The sequence below is a fragment of the Chaetura pelagica genome, unplaced genomic scaffold (genome assembly GCF_000747805.2).
Source record: "Chaetura pelagica isolate M959 unplaced genomic scaffold, ChaPel_1.0 scaffold502, whole genome shotgun sequence".
In the NCBI taxonomy this organism is placed as follows: Eukaryota; Metazoa; Chordata; class Aves; order Apodiformes; family Apodidae; genus Chaetura; species Chaetura pelagica.
Window position 1 is genome coordinate 218,308 of NW_009952269.1, and position 20,739 is coordinate 239,046.

The 20,739-nt window shown below is 39.6% G+C and overlaps 1 protein-coding gene across 1 annotated transcript in view; it reads left to right on the forward strand.

Moving 5' to 3' along the window:
• The window catches only part of BMPER (BMP binding endothelial regulator), a 149,388-nt gene extending 131,351 nt beyond the window's left edge, over positions 1-18,037 (forward strand). Inside the window, 2 exon segments of the mRNA XM_010007753.1 lie at positions 10,703-10,833; positions 17,098-18,037. Of these exon segments, the coding sequence (XP_010006055.1) occupies positions 10,703-10,833; positions 17,098-17,279 (313 nt within the window). The 3' untranslated portion in view covers positions 17,280-18,037.
• The last annotated feature ends 2,702 nt before the right edge of the window (positions 18,038-20,739 follow it).

Sequence of the window (20,739 nt, forward strand, 5' to 3'; positions counted from 1 at the left end):
CAGCAACTTTCTAAATGCTCTGCAGCCACCTAGAGGAAAAATATGCTTGATTAAAGTTAATTTTGTGTGGGTTAAGCCAGGGAGTGGGCTCTGCAGAGTTTAAGAATGTGAGTTTCTAAACTAGCCAGTCTGTTTATTATTATATTACAAGACCTCCTTGGAAATATATACAGTGAATCATCATCAAAAGCTGAAGATTACTTCAGTTTATGTTTACACATTGGAAATATTTCCTGCTCTGTGTTCTCATTGTGCTTGTTCTTGGATATGACATATTTTTATGACAGCATAGCAGGCCCACGATGCATTTTGTTGGTAGAGAGAAGATTATCTGTTTTGAATTTTTATTTTAGAAGATTTATATCTTTTGTTATTTTATGTGTCTATCTCATGACTATGGCAATATGCTGTTGGCATATCCACATGAGCTATGCTTCTGTAGGGCCATGACCTCAAAGTCTCTCTAAAATGTTTGAGGTTCTGTCTAGGATATTCCTAAGCTCCTGGCTTTTCTCAGATGGGGACTGTCACACCAATACAATGCTGAGCTCTCTGTCTACCAGAGTGGAAGTTGATGCAGTCATATTAGTCTATGCCATGTTCATTTGTACTGTCTGAAACATAATAACAAAGCTTAACTGTTGATTAAAAGTACCAGTTCAATGCTATAGATACTATAAGATGACTTTGATATTGAATTGAAATCCCTATATTTTCCTCTCTCTAGACAAGATTATGACAGTTCAGTCTCTACTTGCATCTGAAGAACTGGAGACTGGGTGGACTCTTCTTTAGAAATCAAGTCTAGACATGGAGAAAACAATACTATTTTATTTTAATTACATAATGCAAAAGCTCAAAATTAGGATGGATTTTCCATGGTAGCTAACGCCAGAGGACACTGAAAATCCCATTATGATGGAGTGACTCTGTCATAAGGGAAATTCACATTAGCAGTGTAAGTGCTAAGCTAAGCATGTGTATGCAGTGATCTGAATGGAAATGTAGGAGCATTAGTATGGATACTGAGAAGGTCCACTAAGATATCCTCCTTTTTTTTTTTCCTCTCATAAGAAGGACTTGGTACATCCATCTGAACTACTAATATGCCATGGTCAGTTGAAATAGCTTGAATGCTGCTGCATTATGTCAGGACAGAATAAATGGTAAAGACTCTTATTTGGCTTAAGAAATTCAAAACAGTACATTATGAAATTTAGCAATTTGTCTAGGTTCTGGCTTCTAAGGGGAAAAATTTGGCAGCTGGGAAAAAGGTAGGTAATTTTGGTCAAAACACTCTGCCATGAGAATCAGTGATGAGCACAAAAGCTGTACAGCTTATACTCTTTGAGCCTATGAAAAATGGGATTTTTGGTAGAAAGCTCCTTAGGAGGGGCTACATTCTGAGCATTAAATCCGTAGAGTACCAAGAGGTTGTTGGTTTTTTTTTTTGCCAGAATGCATTCCACAAATGGATGATAAGCCATATAAGGTAGCATTAGACACAACTAATGTAATCTTTACCAATTGTGTTATGACAGTTTGTGGCATCACATGCAATATGCATGACTGTGAGTATTAATTAACTGAAGAAAGACATGTTCAGAAACCAAGTTCCAGCTTTTGAACCTTCAGGGTCAAGTACCAAGTGATACTCCTAAATTTGCCTCTGTATTTTCTTGTTGTTACAAACTTTTTATTGCAAATGACCAAATGAGCTTGGAAACTACCCATTCTAGAGCAGAGTTATTATGTACCTTGTATTTTCCAGTAAGAACATACAGACAGCCAAATCCTTTTTGCCCTCTCCAAAGAAAATGGAACAAATTGTAAGCCAGTAAAAGGGAGTATTTCTTGATCAGTACATTTCAGTTTGATATTGGGCAGTTGTTTGAAAAGGGTAAGGAACCTTATGTGGCATATACTCTTTATTCCAATAATTCTGTATACAAAGTTGTATGTAAAGTGCACAGAGACGTAGTTTTTAACTGTTTCACTTCAAGCTATCTACTACATATGAACTCAGGCTCAAACCACTTGAGTTCTCATGCATAGAGAAATGTATTTCAAAGTCCAGGACTTTGTAGGTTAAACTCTGCATGGCTCAACATAACTGAAATAGAAGAAGAGGAGGTGAAAACTCTCTCCCACTTTCTGAAAGTGAGTGGGAGTGCAAGGAGTCAGGTCTTCCCGGGCTGTGGGTAGTGTTTCTCTATTCTGTTGGAATTTCTTGAGCAAAAATTCACTCACTCGAAAGGTGGCAAGTCAGCTGCTCAACTGTATTGTAACCTTCAGCTCTAGGAAATATTCTGAGTCATACCAGATGCTTCTTGGAGCTCAGCGTGGGACTTCATTGTCTTCCTCAGTCATGGTTCAGCTATTTCCCCATGGAGGGATTTTAGCCAACCTTTCCATTCTCAGAAACAGAAAGAACATTTAAAGCTACAGATGCCTGTAAGGATCCAAGCACAAGACAGAGTAAGCCTATTTGACACATTAGTAGGAGAGTTATAATGAAGAAAGAAGTAGGGAAGGTGGCTGTGCTACTTTGTTCTTTATTTGGTTCTTCCTTCTTCCTTCTGTTCAAGCGCTTTTACCACTGCTGCTACATATTCAGTGGGATTATAAATATGGTGTCAGGGTTGTGCTGTCCTGAGAACTTTATGCAGTTTTAGAAAAAGTTCCAGAACATTTCATTGTTCATTTTACCATATTCTTGTGGGTAATGTTGGTTAAGGCAATGAAACACAGTTCTGGCACAGCATGCCCTTTATATAAAGGTTAAAAATACACACAGAACACCCTTTTTGGCATTTTCCAAAAGCTTTGGATAATACTTTTAGCAGCGTGTAGTACAAATATAGGCTTGTGGTGATATTGTGCAGCACAGTATGCTTTTTCAGAGGTCTATATGGACTTTCATTTATTCAGTGTCTGGAAAATACCATTTTTGCTTACCCTTTGTGGGGAAAGTATGGGTTCTGACTATTTTTAAAGGACCTGGATACACACAGAAATCAAAATTGAATTGCTGTCTGTCTCTGCTATGTTGGAAATTACCAGCAATTACTGGTTGTATTTAAATCTTCTGGTTTTCCAAGTGGACTGAACTCTAAATAACTGCTTTGGAAGGGTGCCTTGGCAAGGCAGGGATGGATATGGATATCTTGTGTGATTCTGTTTAATTATCTCTGAGTGCTCAGTCTAAATCTGGAGTAAGAACAATGGCACTCAGAGTTAAATTAGGACTCTTCAGTGTGTGTGTGTATGTGTGTAATGTGACTGCTATGTCCTAGAAATCTTAAATCACATGCAGCTCTTGCCCTTTGGTGGAGTCGTGTATTTTATAAATTCTTTCTGTTTGGCTCAGTGGGGCAATGCAGTCCAGGGTTGATTCAAATTTGCCCACAATTCAGGGATCAGGATGAAATCTGAATACGAGATTCAAATGCCTACTGCTGAAAACTCCTCCTTGGCAATCAGCCAAAAATAACTCTGAGATTCTCAAGCCTTACGGCCAGTGGTCTCTTTATAGGAATGACATTTCCCCATGTAAAGTGTGTGCCTGCCGTAGATTTGCTATGCACTGCTCACCAAAGGTGAGCTGCAGGTTCCCTTTCTGCTCCCACATTTTTAGGGTTGTTTTTGTTGGGTTTTTTTTAGCCAGTTCAGCAGTGAGGGAGTTCTACAGTACAAAGTGCATGTATGCTGCCCGCTGCTTTTTTCTGGGCACTTTCCCACTTACCAGAAAAAAACAGGTCAGGGCACTGATGATTTAATTCTGTTATGGATGCCTTTATCAATTCCCCAATTTAAGGCAATGTTGCCGTTGTTATGATGTGTGGGAAAGGCACAGAGGGAGTGCAGATATAGTTACCTGGTCTTGGAAGAAATGATCCTTGAAAATGAACTGCCTTTGCTGCATGAAACAGTCTGTTCCCCAGGCAAGTGCTTTGAAAAAATACTCAATAGATGTAAGGGCTTCTGTGTTTTCAGCAGCCTCCAAAATTACCTTTCTCATGAGTTATGTGCTGCTTTTGCATCAATATTAGTAAATTCTGGAGAGAGAATGATCTCAAGCCTCAGAGACATAAAAAGTCTCTAGCTCTACATACCATGCTTCAATACTTCAGTAAGATTAAACATGCACATACAGGCAAGAGAGAGCTTGTGGTAACAACAGCATGAGCCTTTCCATTATATGTCAGAATATGGCTCATCTTCTCATTTTCTTAATTTGTGAAATTACTTCTCTAGCTAGGGCCATAAATAGTGGCAATTCATTGAAACTTCGTAGGAAAAACAGCCCAAGTTTTCTTGTAACAACATAACTACTGATAGAAGCCATTGACTTTTATTTTTCCTGTAAAGGAAGAGAAACGAGCTCTAACTCTGAATCAGGAAAAATAAATCCTGAGTGTTGCTGATGAATTGTGAGCACTCCAGTGTGATTATGGGAATCCAAACTGAATGTTTTGTAGACTATGGCTATTTTCACAACCAGTGTTAATTGGGCTGAGCTTGAACTAAAACTCAGATTTGCCAGGTCCAAGAAGTTATCCCAAGAAGTCTGTCTCACAGGGTGTTGGGGCTGGAAATCAGTTCTCCACTTCAGGCAGATGACCCTTCAGGCTTTGGAATTTGCAAGTGTGGAGCTTATCCCAGGTGTAGAGGACAAATCCCTTCACTGCCTGATGTCTCTTCATATATGGAAAATGGATGTAGTCATGCACTATCTCTAACTGCTTTTGTAAAGTCTGTTGAGACCTACTGATGGAAAGAGAAGGAAGTTAGTGTTTTCTGTCTGCATAGAGCCACTTCTTGAAAGTACCAAAAGGTCTGAAAACTGCACAGCATCGCGCTCCTGTTGTGAAATGTAGGAGAGAAAAAAATAATGCAATAAGAATAGTCCCTCCTAAAATGATTGGTTCTAGTTTTGGATATGTGTGTACTGCAAAGGAAAAGGAACTGCTGATGTTCAGCAAGAGAACATCTGCAGTTTCAATCCTGTATGGCACAGACTAAGGCTGGAGCCTTCATTGCTGTGATCTTTTCTTTGTCTTCTTTTTAACAGTGCACGTAGCACAGGATTCTGTTCTTTGCCCTTTGAGGGACTTGGAGACTTTCCATGGTTTAATGTGAAAAAGGGCTGTTGCTGAAGGAGTGTACTCCTCCAGTTCTCTTTGAAGATGTGGCAGCAGAGAGTGTGTGTGTATTTGTCTCCTTCAAGGGTGTGTCCCACAGCTGCCAGATGCCTTTACTTTCCCCTTGCAACAGTTAGTGATTACACACCCCCAATCAGCACCATCTCTGACACACACCCTGCAGGCAGCATCAAAAGGAATCACAGTGAAGCACTTGGTACCAGTTGAGGACTGAGGCTGGCCATGCTCTGGTGACTATTCAGTGCAGAGACTCCAGATAAAGTGCCCCTTCATAGCCAAATATTCTTTAGAAAAGAAAATATGTCCTTAAAAGAAAAATAATTTGCTTTTGGACCACAACATCATTGCATCTCTGTATGATTTCACTGAGGGCAGAGCTAAGGCTGCCTGAAGTATCTTGTTTGTATTTCCACAGCTGGTAAAATGGCTTCATTTTATGAATAATTTGCATTGCACTCTTCTTTCAGGATTATTTCTACATTACTGTAATGTTTTGATGTTTAATTTTCTGATATCTATTCTCAATTTTACTTAATTTGAGCAAATGTTTTTGTCTTGGTAAAGACTCAAAACACTGTGGAAAATCAAAAATCTCCATTATTGCAGCATGGTCACTTGTCAATACGGTTTCATTATCAGCATTAATTCCAAAGTTTTACAAAAATTATGTTTTTCTTTTGTTTGAGCAGTTCAGTCAGATTAGAATATAAATAAGCCTCTTGCATACATGCAGTTAGTGTCACTGACTCTATGAGATTAAAAGGAGGAATAAAGAGGAGGCAGAATGTAGGGTAGCAGAGAGTAATTTTTGAAATGTATCTATCACTGCAGAGGGTAATTAAAAAAAAAAAGCTATGGGCATATCAAAGATTTTTGCAAGGAAAAAAGATTAGGACAGCACACAAGAATCACTTTTTAAATTTACCTAGTGAAGCATCCTGTAATAGCCCTCTAATACAACTGTAACTATGATAACTGTGAGAAATGTAAGAAGTAAACATGGTCTGAATAAAATACAGACCCAGAGTCCAAGCTTGCCCATGGGCCGTCACCAGCTCCCCCTGATTAGCCAGCCCCCAGAGGATGGACATCTTTTGCTTCCATGTCCTTCCCCAAAACTGCCTTTTGACTCCCACAGTGACTACCAAAAAGACTATGTGCCTGCTCCCTGCTGATTTCAAAAGTGATATAAAGAGACCCTCTCCCCCAGTTGCCAATACATTGTACTACAATTAATATTAATGCGCTAAACATGCCAGCAAAGAATTTAATTAAAAAAAGAAAAAAGAAAGAGAGAGAAAAAAGAAGAGGTACTTTTATTTCATCTACTAGGCTTGGCAGCTGTGGATATAGTTTTCTTTACTCTCATTTTTCAAGTAGCCTTAATTAATTAATCAATTTAACCTTACAAATAATTAGCAATTGTAATGCATTAATAAGATGGCCACTATCTGATGATTGCTCCTCAGCCAAGCCAAGGGCTTAAGCCTTGCAGCTGTCATGAGGATTAAACGCTTCAAGGGAACAAAAATTACACGAGCAATTAGGTGTGCAATGAATCAGAGGATTGTTTGTGTTGCATGGGCTGCGCTGCCTTCCTTAGTGGACACCCATGTTGAACACTGTAGCACAAATGTTGCTTGATCCCAGCCAAAGTGGAGATGTTTCATTCTGGAGCCTGTCTGGATGTCCAAAACCATTTCCATGCCAAGGGCCAATGCTGTCACTTCACTCATGTGCTTGCCGGGGCTAGACTCTTCTGCAGGCTTAAAGAGAGTGGCTGCCCTGCTGCAGACTGGGAATGGTGCCCTGGCTTCCCTAATTCCCCAGTATCTATCACTGCAGAGGGTAATTAAAAAAAAAAAGCTATGGGCATATCAAAGATTTTTGCAAGGAAAAAAGATTAGGACAGCACACAAGAATCACTTTTTAAATTTACCTAGTGAAGCATCCTGTAATAGCCCTCTAATACAACTGTAACTATGATAACTGTGAGAAATGTAAGAAGTAAACATGGTCTGAATAAAATACAGACCCAGAGTCCAAGCTTGCCCATGGGCCATCACCAGCTCCCCCTGATTAGCCAGCCCCCAGAGGATGGACATCTTTTGCTTCCATGTCCTTCCCCAAAACTGCCTTTTGACTCCCACAGTGACTACCAAAAAGACTATGTGCCTGCTCCCTGCTGATTTCAAAAGTGATATAAAGAGACCCTCTCCCCCAGTTGCCAATACATTGTACTACAATTAATATTAATGCGCTAAACATGCCAGCAAAGAATTTAATTAAAAAAAGAAAAAAGAAAGAGAGAGAAAAAAGAAGAGGTACTTTTATTTCATCTACTAGGCTTGGCAGCTGTGGATATAGTTTTCTTTACTCTCATTTTTCAAGTAGCCTTAATTAATTAATCAATTTAACCTTACAAATAATTAGCAATTGTAATGCATTAATAAGATGGCCACTATCTGATGATTGCTCCTCAGCCAAGCCAAGGGCTTAAGCCTTGCAGCTGTCATGAGGATTAAACGCTTCAAGGGAACAAAAATTACACGAGCAATTAGGTGTGCAATGAATCAGAGGATTGTTTGTGTTGCATGGGCTGTGCTGCCTTCCTTAGTGGACACCCATGTTGAACACTGTAGCACAAATGTTGCTTGATCCCAGCCAAAGTGGAGATGTTTCATTCTGGAGCCTGTCTGGATGTCCAGAACCATTTCCATGCCAAGGGCCAATGCTGTCACTTCACTCATGTGCTTGCCGGGGCTAGACTCTCTGCAGGCTTAAAGAGAGTGGCTGCCCTGCTGCAGACTGGGAATGGTGCCCTGGCTTCCCTAATTCCCCAGACCATGCCCAGGCTTTGTCAGGGTGAGTGCTAGCTTTGCCACGAACATGTTAATGATTAAAGAGACTGGGTGATTGATGGTGAGCCTGGAGATTTCCTGACCTGATGCAAGTACCCGAGGTAGCTGTAGGCGCATTGACTCAGTGCAGGAAGCGGCGTCCCTCTCTGAGTAATGGTAAAAAAATGTATTTATGCTCCAAAAAGCAGAGGAAGTACCTCAGGTTTAAGGTTTTATAATTTTTTTAAGGCAGGATGTTGGTGAACATGTAGCCAACCTGGAACTGGCAAACATCCCTAAACATCATGGGTATTAATAGAATTAGAGAATCATTAAGGTTGGAAGGGACTTCAAAGAGCATCAAGCTCCACCCCCCCTGCCATGAGCAGGGAACCCAACCACTAGATCAGGTTGCACAAAACCTCATCCAACCTGGCCTTAAAAACCTGCAGGGATGGGGCATCAACAACCTCTCTGGGCAACCTATTCCAGTTCCTTACCACCCTGATAGTGAAGAATTTCTTCCTAATATCTAACCTAAATCTCCCCTCTCTCAGTTTAAAACCATTAGCCCTTGTCCTATCACTATCTTCTCTGATGAAAAACCATAACTAGATCTCAGTGCAGAGCAGTAAAATGTGATTCCTAAAGGAGGCTAGCACAGAAACAAAAAGGTGATGAAATGGTATCCTGATAATTAACTCTATCAGTGGAGAATATTACAGACTCTCTTTTTTACAACAATTTGCTACAGTAACAGAAAAGCATCTACTTCACTGTAAAATTAGACATATACCTCCTAAATTCTGTGGGGTATATGGAGTGGTGCCTGCTGCAGGGATACGAGCAAGAGATCACAAGAGTGTCATGGCCCAGAGAAGCAGCATAAAGATATTTAGTGTGTCAGATAAAAAGGTAACCCTTTGTGCTTATATAAGGTCTTTTATCAGCTAGCAAGACTGAACAATGCCAAGGATGTTGCACTAAACCCTTTCTTGCAGCCTATCAGCTGTGATAACAATGCAGCAAGACCTGCTACTGGGAAAGGTGTAAAGGGACCTACCACAGAACTAAAGTGAAATAAAATTACATTGTCCCTAGCAGGTAAAAGTATTTCCAATGAAAGCCACTGGTCTGTAAATATGAATATATTATCTATTTGATCCAAAGCAATTCTGTTTATTCACAGTATGTATATATTGGTAAATGCAGGACAGGGTAGCCTTTTTACATTAGCACTTATGTTTTGTATTTGTCACAGTGAATTTTTAGGTAATTTCATGTTGGGGGTTCACTAAGAGTAAAATGATTAAAAGCTCATGGAAAAGTCAAGCTGAACTGTCAGGTTTAACCATATGAATGGTCATTGAAATAGTCAGCAACTCTGGCAAGGGAAAATACTCCCCTTTAAGTGCTATTGTTGGATATGCAGAAACTAGCTTGTCTGTGTTCAAAGGACCACTAATCCTCTCTTGTAGTTTTGAAGTAATTGAATTTTTGTTCCGCAGTGAGAGCAATTAACATGGAGAGCTTGTTTTTTACTTCAGCCCTTGGTCTTTCTGGAGGATTTGTGCCTCTCACAAGTGTTGCCTTGTCCTCTCAGGAACAGAGAAGTCCCTGGACATGCACAGAGCAGGGGTGGCCCTTGCGTGTTTTTGCCCAAGGTGCATGCAAAGAGCGCTCTCAGTAGAAAGCAGAGGAACTGAGGGCATGATTTTCTGAGGACCAAGTATGTCCTCCCCCCATCTTGTCCTTGCCCTGTAATGATTCCACATGGAGCAGTAGATAGTCAGCACTTCTGAATTTGTGTTGCTGAGTGTGCAGAAGCATCTAAGCATTTTGCACATACAGAAACTGCCGACAGCAAGTCAGCCAGCTCTTGTCAGTTAGATTTTAGGTCTGTGCCAAATGGGCACATGTTCTGGATGCGCTAACTTGAAATATGGTGGTGACATACACAGTAGCAGCTTCACTCATTGCCATGTTAGCAGCTTTGCTCCCTGACGTGTTTTGCGGTGATTCCATCTTATGCAATGGAAGAAGATGGTGGTATTAACAAGTGCTTTGGAGATTTCCTAGTATGAGAACTGCTCAGTTATGTTGCATCACCCTTGCTCCTTTGGAATCTCTTAAAGTCTGGCATTAAGCAGTGCTGCTGCCAAGAAAACAGGCATATAGCTATTTTGGGGCCTTCAAAGCATGGAGAAGCTGCAGGTAACCTGAAGAAAAGGCACTATTTCTTATCCCTTGCATGGAAGAACACATGGTCATTATCTGCAGAATCATCCACTTAACACTGCTGCTGTTATTATTGGTAAAATTATTAAAGTATTATTTTCCAGGTAATAAGAAAGAAGTCTTTATCTTATCTTGACACAAAATCACTGCAAAAATGGAGTTTACCATCTCCTAATTTAGTCCCTCTGCCTGATGTTTCTTGGGTCGTCTTCTCACCTCCCTGTTTCTGCGTGGTTATTGCCCTGGTGCTATTGAGACTTCTCTGCATCAGAGCAGCACATCAAAAAAGAGATGAACCCTCAGGATGTGACAGCAGAGATGCGTTTCACTTTCTTGTCATTTAGGACAAGTTGCCATGGTATTCAGCTTCATGTGACTGGAAAGTAAACAGCTCCAAACCTCCGAAAGGTATCTACCAAAGCTTTCCTTGCTTATTTGTTCTGGGGCTTTGTTCTGCAGGTCCTGTGTGACAGACATGTGCGAGTGCCCAGTCCATAAAAACTGCTACTGCGAGTCATTCCTGGCGTACGCCCGGGCCTGTCAGAGGGAAGGGTTGAAAGTCCAGTGGGTACCGGAGCAGAACTGTGCAGGTAAGTGTTTAGAACTGCTTTGTAAGCCAGTGCACAGGCTAATAGGCTACTATCCTTTTACTGGTGGATGAGTATAAAGAATGAATTGGCTAGAAAGGACTGGGACTGCACCAGCAGGAAAGCTGCACTCTGAATTATGGAGAAAGACCTTTCCAGGAAAGATTTTCAACCATGAAATATTAGAAATGCTTATTTTGCTGCAAAACTTTTCATCTCTAATGCCACCTGTCTTAATTTTATGTACTTCCAGGAACAAGTGCATGCCTTTTTCTTTCAGGATAGGTAAACATTATTAAAGATAATGTTTAAATTCCTTTGATCTCCCGTTAAAGCACAGTTATATTTCCAGAAACAATATACATATTTTATTGCAGCAGGTTCAATAAGGAAAGAAGAGAGAATGTATTTAATGGGAATATTTAAATAAGACCTGCATTACTTCTGGTACTTGGACCAGATTCCCCATGTGATTAGGACTGCATTAATTGCAAGTAATTGTGAGCAATTGTTTCCATGACAAGTGGTGGCCTGTGGTCACAGGCACTTGAAGTAAAATGCAATATTGCAGATGAATATTTCCCCTGATGATGGTCTCATTAATTTAGGACATTATATAATGGCATCAGTTTGCCTGGAAATGTATTCAGATTTATGTTAAGCAATTGAGAGTAGTTGGAAAAAAAATAAATGAGTGAAGGATACTCAGTGCTGGTCAAAGAGCTATTACTCTGTGGTCCATTTTGCTGATTGTGTGTGGCTCCGGGTTTAATCTCTTGGCTTCAGTTTCCTTTCCTGTTGAAGGCATGATAGCAGGGATGGCTGAGTGACAGAGCAAATTACATATGGTTGACTGTTCTTGAAAGGTTCATTTTTTTTTTCTTACAAAGAAATAGAAGAATCCAAACAAGGTGTCACTAAATGAAAGCCCACTTCAAGAATGTGGCCTCAGACAGCACTAAAAACACATGTAATTTTAATCTATTGATCGGGTAGCAGATCCATTCAGAACCTGACACAAGCATCCTGACTTTAGGTGGGGTTTTTTTGACCACAGCACTTCAGATTGAGGCCTCCGTGTGAGAGATGCTGTAAAAAGAATAAAAACTCCAGTCCCTGCCTTAAGAAGTTTGTACAAGTGTTGGCATATCACAATTTAACTAATTCACTTCTTTTTTCTGGCATTTTACCAAAGACAAGAAAAGTTTCTAAAGCAAAAACAATCCTTGAGAGACCATTATGTTGGAATTTAAACACACATCTCCCATTAAAGCTAATGAAAGGAGTGTTTAAAATCACTCAAGTTTTTTTAATCTCAGCACAGACTTCTAGAGAGAAAGGGGAAATCTTGTTAAGCAGAAAATATAGATAAGCTGCAGAGGGTCAAGTACCCTCACAACACTTGCTTAAAGCATCCAATGTGGAAAAAATGGCACCATCTTACAGAGTAAATAACATGGTATGCTTTCAATTAAAGTGCATCCACTGCACTTCATATATTACCAGTGGCTAGCATCAAGATACTAATCTTTAACTTACTTTTTTCTCCCCAAAACTTGTAGTTACAGTTATTGTGTCCTAATTACGGATAAAAGTTTGTGGGTATGAACTAATACATCAGTAATAAAATGTTAGCATTCTGTGACTTTCATTTCCTGCTTGACTTTTCATAGCTGGTGGGATACTTGGAAGAGCTGTGTTCTGATGGAAATGGAGTATACTTATTAGTAAAGTCAGGTTTTAATTATTCTTTTGTGTATTATAAAACCAGATCTTGTGTGGTTGCCAGTTCTTCTACCCTGACTGCTGTGCACTTACCTCATTTTTATAATCTTTAGAAAGCTTGTGTTGTCTATGGGGCCAGGCAAGCAGGATGCTCAGGAGGCTGAATTACATGTCCTGTTCCCTACATGCTCTTCCTCCTCCCCCATTGTGGTGGTGTATCCTCCTCTGAGTCCTCTGCAAAATACTGCTGCTCAAGTCCTTTAAGGCTGGCTCAGTAGGGGGAATATCAGCTGTTATTTAACCAGAGGAGTGAAGAGAAGAAGCTAATAAATAAAGAAAATGGAATGGGTAGGAAAGAGTTGGTGATACACGCACAGGAACTGAGAGGGTTTGGAAAGGAATACGGTTTTCCATGGGAGGTAGTGGGGAGTGAGACCTGTTAGAATGAGCACAGGAAGAAATATGATGTGTAAGGACAAGAAAAAACAAACAAACCAAACCAAAAAAACAAACAAACAAAAAACACACAGGAAAAAAACCCAAACAAATTAACAAAAAAACAACAGGAGAGCCAGCATAAGGGAAAGAAGAAATAAGACAAAATTATGCGTGTGAGAGGGAAAAGGATACAAATGGAAGGAAGAGGTTTGAAAAGGAGAGGAGACAGAAAAAAAGATCTTTTTATTTATTTTTTTTTTAGCACAAGAAAGGCTAAGCAAGCAGTTTATAAAGCGCAGTTAAGTAATCTGGAGTGGGGAAAGGCCTTGGGGCCATAGTAATTTAACACTGAGTTTCTGAGGGTGCTCAAGGATGGCAGATGGCAATAACTCCCTTCCATGGGCTTGGCTATACAGGCAAGAAGAGAATGCAGACATGGACTATAATAAAGTGCAAAGTGCACATGGTAGCACTGATGTGCTGATGTGCTCCCAGAGCCTCACAAAAACAGAACAATTTTCTCTTTTTCCTGTGTGATCAGTTGAACCAGAGGAGGATGCGTGTATATCTGATTTTGACTCTTCCTCTACTGGACCCCCTCTTCTCTGCTGTGGAATTTTCTGGCCAAAGTCTCTCTTTTTTCCCTGTTAAATGTTGCTTTCCTTTAATCACTTCATTTCATGTGAATACATATCAGAAGGCTATTAGGACTTTGGAGTGGAAAGTCATGAAAACCTGAAAGTTAAAAAGATTAACACAAGCCATATCATTAGAAGGTCAGTGCCCAGAGGTATTGCCTTCTACTATGTCAGAAAGAGATGCTATGAACTGCAAGCACTACAAATGACATTCAGTTTGAAAGTTCTACAAAACACCTCAAAAGCCCAAAGTGTGCGACACCAACAGAAGAAGCAGGATGATTCACTGATGCACAAATATCAGCTCAGAAATTTCCAAGGAATCAGATTTACCAGATAGCCTCCACCAGGGGAACCCTTCTGCAGTTCCATGTTAGGTATTTTGGCTTTTGTGCTGGAGAGCAAGAATTCCTCCTAAATAATGATGGCCGTTTCTACAAAGACAGGCACAGACAGATACAAACCTTTTCTGTGAAACTGCCAAACTGGCTGGAATACACCAGCTCTGGTCTGAAAATTGAACAGCCTTATTAGGCAGGGTTTACTAGCTCAGGCATAGTGTTGTATTTATGTGACTATATGGCTTCTGGACTGGAGCTGGCTATCATCCCGCCGGCACAGAAAGCAGGGGAAGCTCACATCTGTCATGCCAAACACATGTTCTAGAAGAAGAGTGGAAAAATCCTGTTGGGACTGGTAACGTTGCAAAATGCAATATTATTAGTAACTTTTGTACTTTGGGGTTGGTTTTTTTTATTATTTTTTTTTTGCTGATGCACTAAGGAAGTTATTACTAGCAGAGCTCAGTTCTGTAAGAGAGGAATTTGTCTTAAAAGACGGGTCCAAAGGCATCACTTCTGTTTTCCATGTTTACATGGTGCGGATTCATTTCAGCAGTCCCTGGGAAGCCTACTGAAGAATGTCTTTATTTTTATTTTTTAAACTGTTGATGAAGCAGAATGTTCTGGATCAATCGCACCACATGTTAACAACTGAAACACTCAACAATAAAAGCCATCCGGGGATCTTAAACTGCAGCCATTGTAGTCTTCTGGTTTTCCCCTTGACAGCAAGTTAATAATGCCATTATAGCCTGCCTACAGCAGAAAATAAAGTCATCAGGTCTTCTATATGGCATCATCTGAAGGAGAAGGAGGTGTTTTGACATATCACATCCATGTGTGGTACAGCAGAGTGGGGAGTACTTACAGATGCCATGGCTACAGAGGGCAGCCTGTAATATATTCTCATTTACTCTAGGGAAGAGATGAGGAAGTGGAAAAACCACCTCAGACAACTTTTCTCAAACCCCACCAGCTGAGGCACCTAAGAAAGCTCAGGTGGAACGAACAGCCTGCCTATTACTGCAGTAAAGCTTTGTAGGATGAAACCTGTGCAGCCTAAAAAATGAAGTTCGTAGACCTTTCTGTATGGAAACTGCATGTACTGAAGCCTAATGTTTCAGTCTGTAGTTGGTTAATTACAGATCCTTTGAAAGGAAACTAATATTCAGACATGGGGATGAAAGCTTCTGGTAAGAAGCCCCCTGCACTATCTGTCTCTGGACATCTTGGTCTGCTTTTCTAGACAAGCAATATATTGTTTGCAAACCTCCAGGGAACTCCACACACCTTTGTTTCCCGTTACAGCAATTCAATCTCTACTCTTAGCTCGCTACATAATGGTGAAGTGTAGTGAATGCGATACTTTACTATATGATCAATATTTCTTGCATGTTTTTCTCACCTTCTAGATTTCCCACTTAATTTAAATTTCGTTTTAGTTATTCATTTCGTCTCTTCTTCAATGTGCATGAGAGTTATCATGCAAAGCAAGATAGAAATGTAAAGCTGTAAAAAACATTCTTAAATGATCTATGCCCACAAGCAGGAGAAACCTGTCTTGAACACTGCTGAAAGGTGATTTTTCCAACCTATTCTAAAAAAATGTCTCACAGAGTTTTTAGGTAGCTTGCTCTGGTGCTTTCTCATGCTTCAAGCTAGAAAGCTTCCCCCCACACCTAATATTAACCCAATATCTATTCAGCTGTAGATTCTCTGTAACTCCAGAACTCCAGGGTCATCTTTTGCTGTACTATCCAATTTTTCCAGTTTTTTTGTTTGCTTATGTAATATCAGTGTCCTGACAACTTTGTATGCATTCTTGCCAGAATTCCTTCTTCAGAGCTCATTTTCACATATGTATAAATGTCATAAAATGTGTAAGAAGTAAAACTTCTAAGAAGCTGATGCTGTTTTTAAGAGCACTTTGTTATTATTGATAAGGAACCCCTCAAATTTATGATGCCTTAGCACTGAGACTTTCAGCCTCTGTGATAGACTCTTATACATATTTAATCAACTTCTTTGTGCCTATTTTCTCTTTATGAATGATAACAGTACTATAATGGCACTCTAAGGCAAATCCTTACAACAAAATAGTGTTTTTCTGTCCATAACAGAACTCTTCTTTAAAAAATGTGGATCTTCAACCTTTCTCAAAATAGAAGAAATCTTCTTAATGCAACCACCTCTTTGAAAATAGCAAGAGATTATTCTGAATTCTTGAGAGTCCCTTACCATCTATAAACTATTTTATCAGTACTTCTTTTGAGCACCAGCACAGCCGTTAGAAAGAATAACAGGCTTTTATTTGCTATTAAACCATGTATTATTCTCTATACTAAAAAGGCAGGATATAAAATGTTAAGAGTTTAAATATTGATCTGGAGGGGGTATAATGCTTTTAGTTGAGCCCTCAGTGGTCTCTTAGGTTGGAAATGCACTGAACTGTCAAGTCAATAAATCAATTGTTAGATACTGGAATTGTTAAGTACAAGAATTCTCATTCTCAGTGAATCCTTGGTAAAATAGCATAAAGCATGGAAATAATAGATTTTTATTTTTTTTATTGCTGTTTTAGAAATGGTGCTGCTGAATTAACATAATTGTTTTGTTTTGTTGCAATATTGCAATATGCAATATTGAAAGTATAATCTTATGAACATAAAGTCTGACACAAAGAATGACTCTCCTTTCTCTTCTGCTTTCAGTAGGAGTGGGGCTGATAATAACTGTCTGTCCTGGTAAATGTTTCAGGAATCTTTGATAAAAGGCATTGTAACAAATAAAGCAATAAAGTTAAGCCTTAAATATAAAGCATAGGTCTGCATATATATAGAAAAAAATGCTAAAGCTTTATATACTGTCAGTGTGTTCAAATCCTCCAAAAGTTCAAGACTGCTAGGAACTTGATACCTTTTTTATTAGGAATTTTACTACCTTTGTATTTGTGATATGAAGTAGTGTTGCAGTGAAATCTCTTTACAAGTGATTTTTTCCTCTAGATCATCATCACACCAAAAATGTTCTTTTTGGTATTTGCAGTAAAAACCGAGCAAACAGGTAATTTTCCTCGTGTACCTCTGTGTAATAAGCATGTTTTGTTCCTTTTAACTGCCTTTCAGCAACCCAGTGTAAACACGGTGCAGTGTACGATACCTGTGGTCCGGGATGTGTCAAAACATGTGACAACTGGAATGAGATTGGCCCGTGCAACAAGCCCTGCATTGCAGGGTGCCACTGTCCAGCAAACTTAGTTCTTCACAAAGGAAGATGCATCAAGCCAGTCCTGTGCCCACAGCGATGACATTAGTTCTCTTTCCACGGACACTAATGCGGGTGTCGCTGACCCCTCTGATGCTCACAGCCAGTGAAGGACTCCAGCTGTTTGTGTGCAGAGTCTGCAAAGTACACATCTACTCACAGAGTGTAAATATGCTCCTGTGTGTGTATTGATGTGTGTTTATGTATACACACATGGCACCTAGAGAGTCATAGCAATGCATACTGTGTGTATGCAGATACACATATCTATACACAAGTGCCCTAAACGTAAGTACAACCCATATATTTATATATATGTCCACACACACAAATATACATCATTTCTATATATCATAGAAGGATGAATTATTATATGTATATTTTTTGCTATAAAGTTTATGTATTATTATTTCTAGAACCCTGATCTGTAAGTCATTGTATAAATAAACCAGGTGTTTTTAATATAATATAGTGGCATGAAAAGATTGGATGACTTTGCCATTGCATAAGTTTGTCGTTTCCAAGGAAACTTTTCTAGGGCCATAGCACTGCCAGACTGGATTAGTTTCAACACAGAACCTGGATTTACGGTTGTACAGGGAACACATTTCTCTGGAAATGGAGGATTTATCTAGGAATATTTCATGCATACCTTAGAGCTGCATAGTGATTGGTGACAGTGCTTAATCAGGCAGAGAAAGCTGGGGATTGGCTTTTATGCTTTACTGAAATAACTGTGCAAAAGGATTTCCAAAGCTGGCTGGCCAGCTGCCAGCGTGGTGATATTTCTTTCTGGAACAGCACCAAGGAGTCAAGGGCCAGATTTTCAAAAGTGTTCAGCACCCAGCAGCTTGCTTTGAAAATCTGACCACTTCCCATTTCATATCCTAATGCCCCGTCTCTGTTGTTGTGTTTGGCAGTAGCTGTGAATACACAATAAGGAGCTTTAAGAAAATATTCTTCATGTACATATTAGCCCCTTTAACATGTTTGAAATGGCTGGGTTTGTTTCATATTTCCCCCAAGTATTATGCAGAAAGCAAATCCCACTCTGAATTGGAGGGTTTGATTTCAGTGTGCCTTCAAACATGAAATAATGCTGGGTTTAGTAACTCATTTAATTTATCAGCATGGTTTAGAAGAAAGACAAATTCACCCCATCAAAAAAACAGTAGAGAATGTCAAATGCTAATTGGAGAACTGCAATTTATTTCCTTACTGGTCTTTTGCTTGAGATTTACAAACATGTGAGCTCTGTGAAGTTTGCATGACTTTTGAAGTCTCACAGGGGAAAAGCAGCAATATGGGATGTCATTAGAAACTGTTAAAAAAGCCATACAGCTTGCTCAAGCCTGATGTTGGGGGGGAGGACGGGGGGAGGCAGTGAGAGGACTGCTGTTTTACTTCCCCTGGAAAACCTCTTGTTGAGTCTGATGGAACTGTCTCTGGAGATGACAGAAATCTTTGGGCGCCTGATTTAGGTTTATAATGAACTGATATCCTCCCACACAGCTACTTCCATTATGCATTGCCTTGAAATTGTACATTGGATTGCTCTGAACAATTTACTCCTTTAATTCTTCACTCTGCAAGATGCTTCACAGGGCCTGAGTTTACAGTGAGTGAGTGGGTGCAACACATTTGGATTACAAAACCTGTCTGTGATCCCATCCTGGAGGAGGATGCTGAGCATGCCCGGTTAGCTTAGACACCACAGTATCCAAAATGCTGCACCACCATAGTGTTAAAAAGAGCTGGGCAAATAATGCCAGGACAGATCGGTGGATGTTTAGCCAATTTTTAAATCAACTTAGCTTGATCTTTTTATGTCCCCTTTGCGTTTGTTTTCTCGGAACAATCAAATAATTCGGTTTTACTGGCAGAGAGAGTTTTGAAGCTGCATACACAAGTGCAGGAGGAAGCAGAATTGCAAATGTGCAGATCTCATCAGAGCAGAAAACTAGAAGAGTTTTATGTGGCTCATGTGATAATTGAATGGCAAAGCTAAAATTTAGAACTATTGCAATTGGTCCAAGGAGTTAAAACACAAAATGGTAGTCATTAAAATAATTTAAAGCTTCAGTTAAGAGAGAAGAATGTTTCAGCCTGAGAGCTTTGGGTGTTGAAATACGTGGTCAAAGCCATTATAAAATTTATTTGCCCAGCACTCCTTTAGGATGGATGTTTATTACTGATGGGTTTTCATTACTTATGGCTCAGTGTTTTCAAAATAAAAATAGAGGCAAAGTGAGCTGCATACGTGAATGGTGTATAGAACTGTCTTTCCCTTTTCTTCTCCTGACTGATGAAGGTGAGTGAAAGGTGAAGGGAGAGCCCTCCAGCTCTCTCAGTCCACTGATCACGTTCAAGCAACACTTAATTGGCACCAGGTGAAGAGGTGACTCAGTCTATCTGCAGAACAAACTCTATTTTTAGATCTTAAAATTGTTCAGTTTGAAACCTGACCTACAGGTCATCTCAAAATGAGGACTCATTCCTTGGTTTAGCTTTTACATCTCTGCCTAATTAAGGGTAACCCCCTACCTTCTGCTTTAGTGATGTATACTGAGGAAGAGAGGAATGTGGTTTTACCTTTAAGCTGTCTGATTGTGCCTTTATGGTGCAGTAGAGCTTTTTCCCCCAAACTCCACAGCTTTCAAGGCAACAGTAAGGGCTATTGCCTGCTGAGTTCACAAGTACAGTGTAAAGTAAAGAAGTTCTGCTTTTCTAGACATTGCCCCAAAATTTCAAGCTGGCACAGGTTTTAAATCTGTATCTATAGTTAACCCATGCCCTACTGAGCTATTTGGACCAGATCAGTCCCACCTGGGGCTGATTCACTCTGCTCACCTGTTTGCCTCTCTTCTTCAAGGCTTTTCATCATTTGGAAGTCTAGCTCAATAGCATCAATAACAGCATTACCACTCACCTCACAGAGTTTGGATGGCAGCCCATTTTCCCCCTTAGTACAGCATTCTTTCTAATTCTTCTGTCTTGGCTCATGAAACATTACCTTAGGATGCTAGAGCCGGAAACTTCCTGCATATCACTGGAAGAATTTTGAATGCTTCTGAAAATCACTGGAATTTTTCACAAACTTCACTGATAATTCAATTCTAGTATGTTAAATGTCTTTAGAATCCAATAATGTGTTCTTAAGAATAGCATAAGGTTGATAATCCATGTTGTATATTCGCTATGCAAAACTGATGATTATGTAAGTTGTGGGCTTGATTATGCTTATATCAATCTGTGCATACAACTTTGTGCCAATTTGTAAGGTAAATTATATTTGAAGGAGCAGAGTTTCAAACCAAAGAATGATCCCAAGGAAAGTCTGAGAAGCAGCTTTGTAATCCAATGGATGGAATCACAGAAAAACTTGGATCAATAACTTCGCCATTAACCTGCTGTGTGTTCGCTGGCAAGTAATTTAATATTCTGTGCTTCACTGGGGAAATGAGGTTCTGGGTTTATGCATTTTTTTAAAGTTTATGGATATA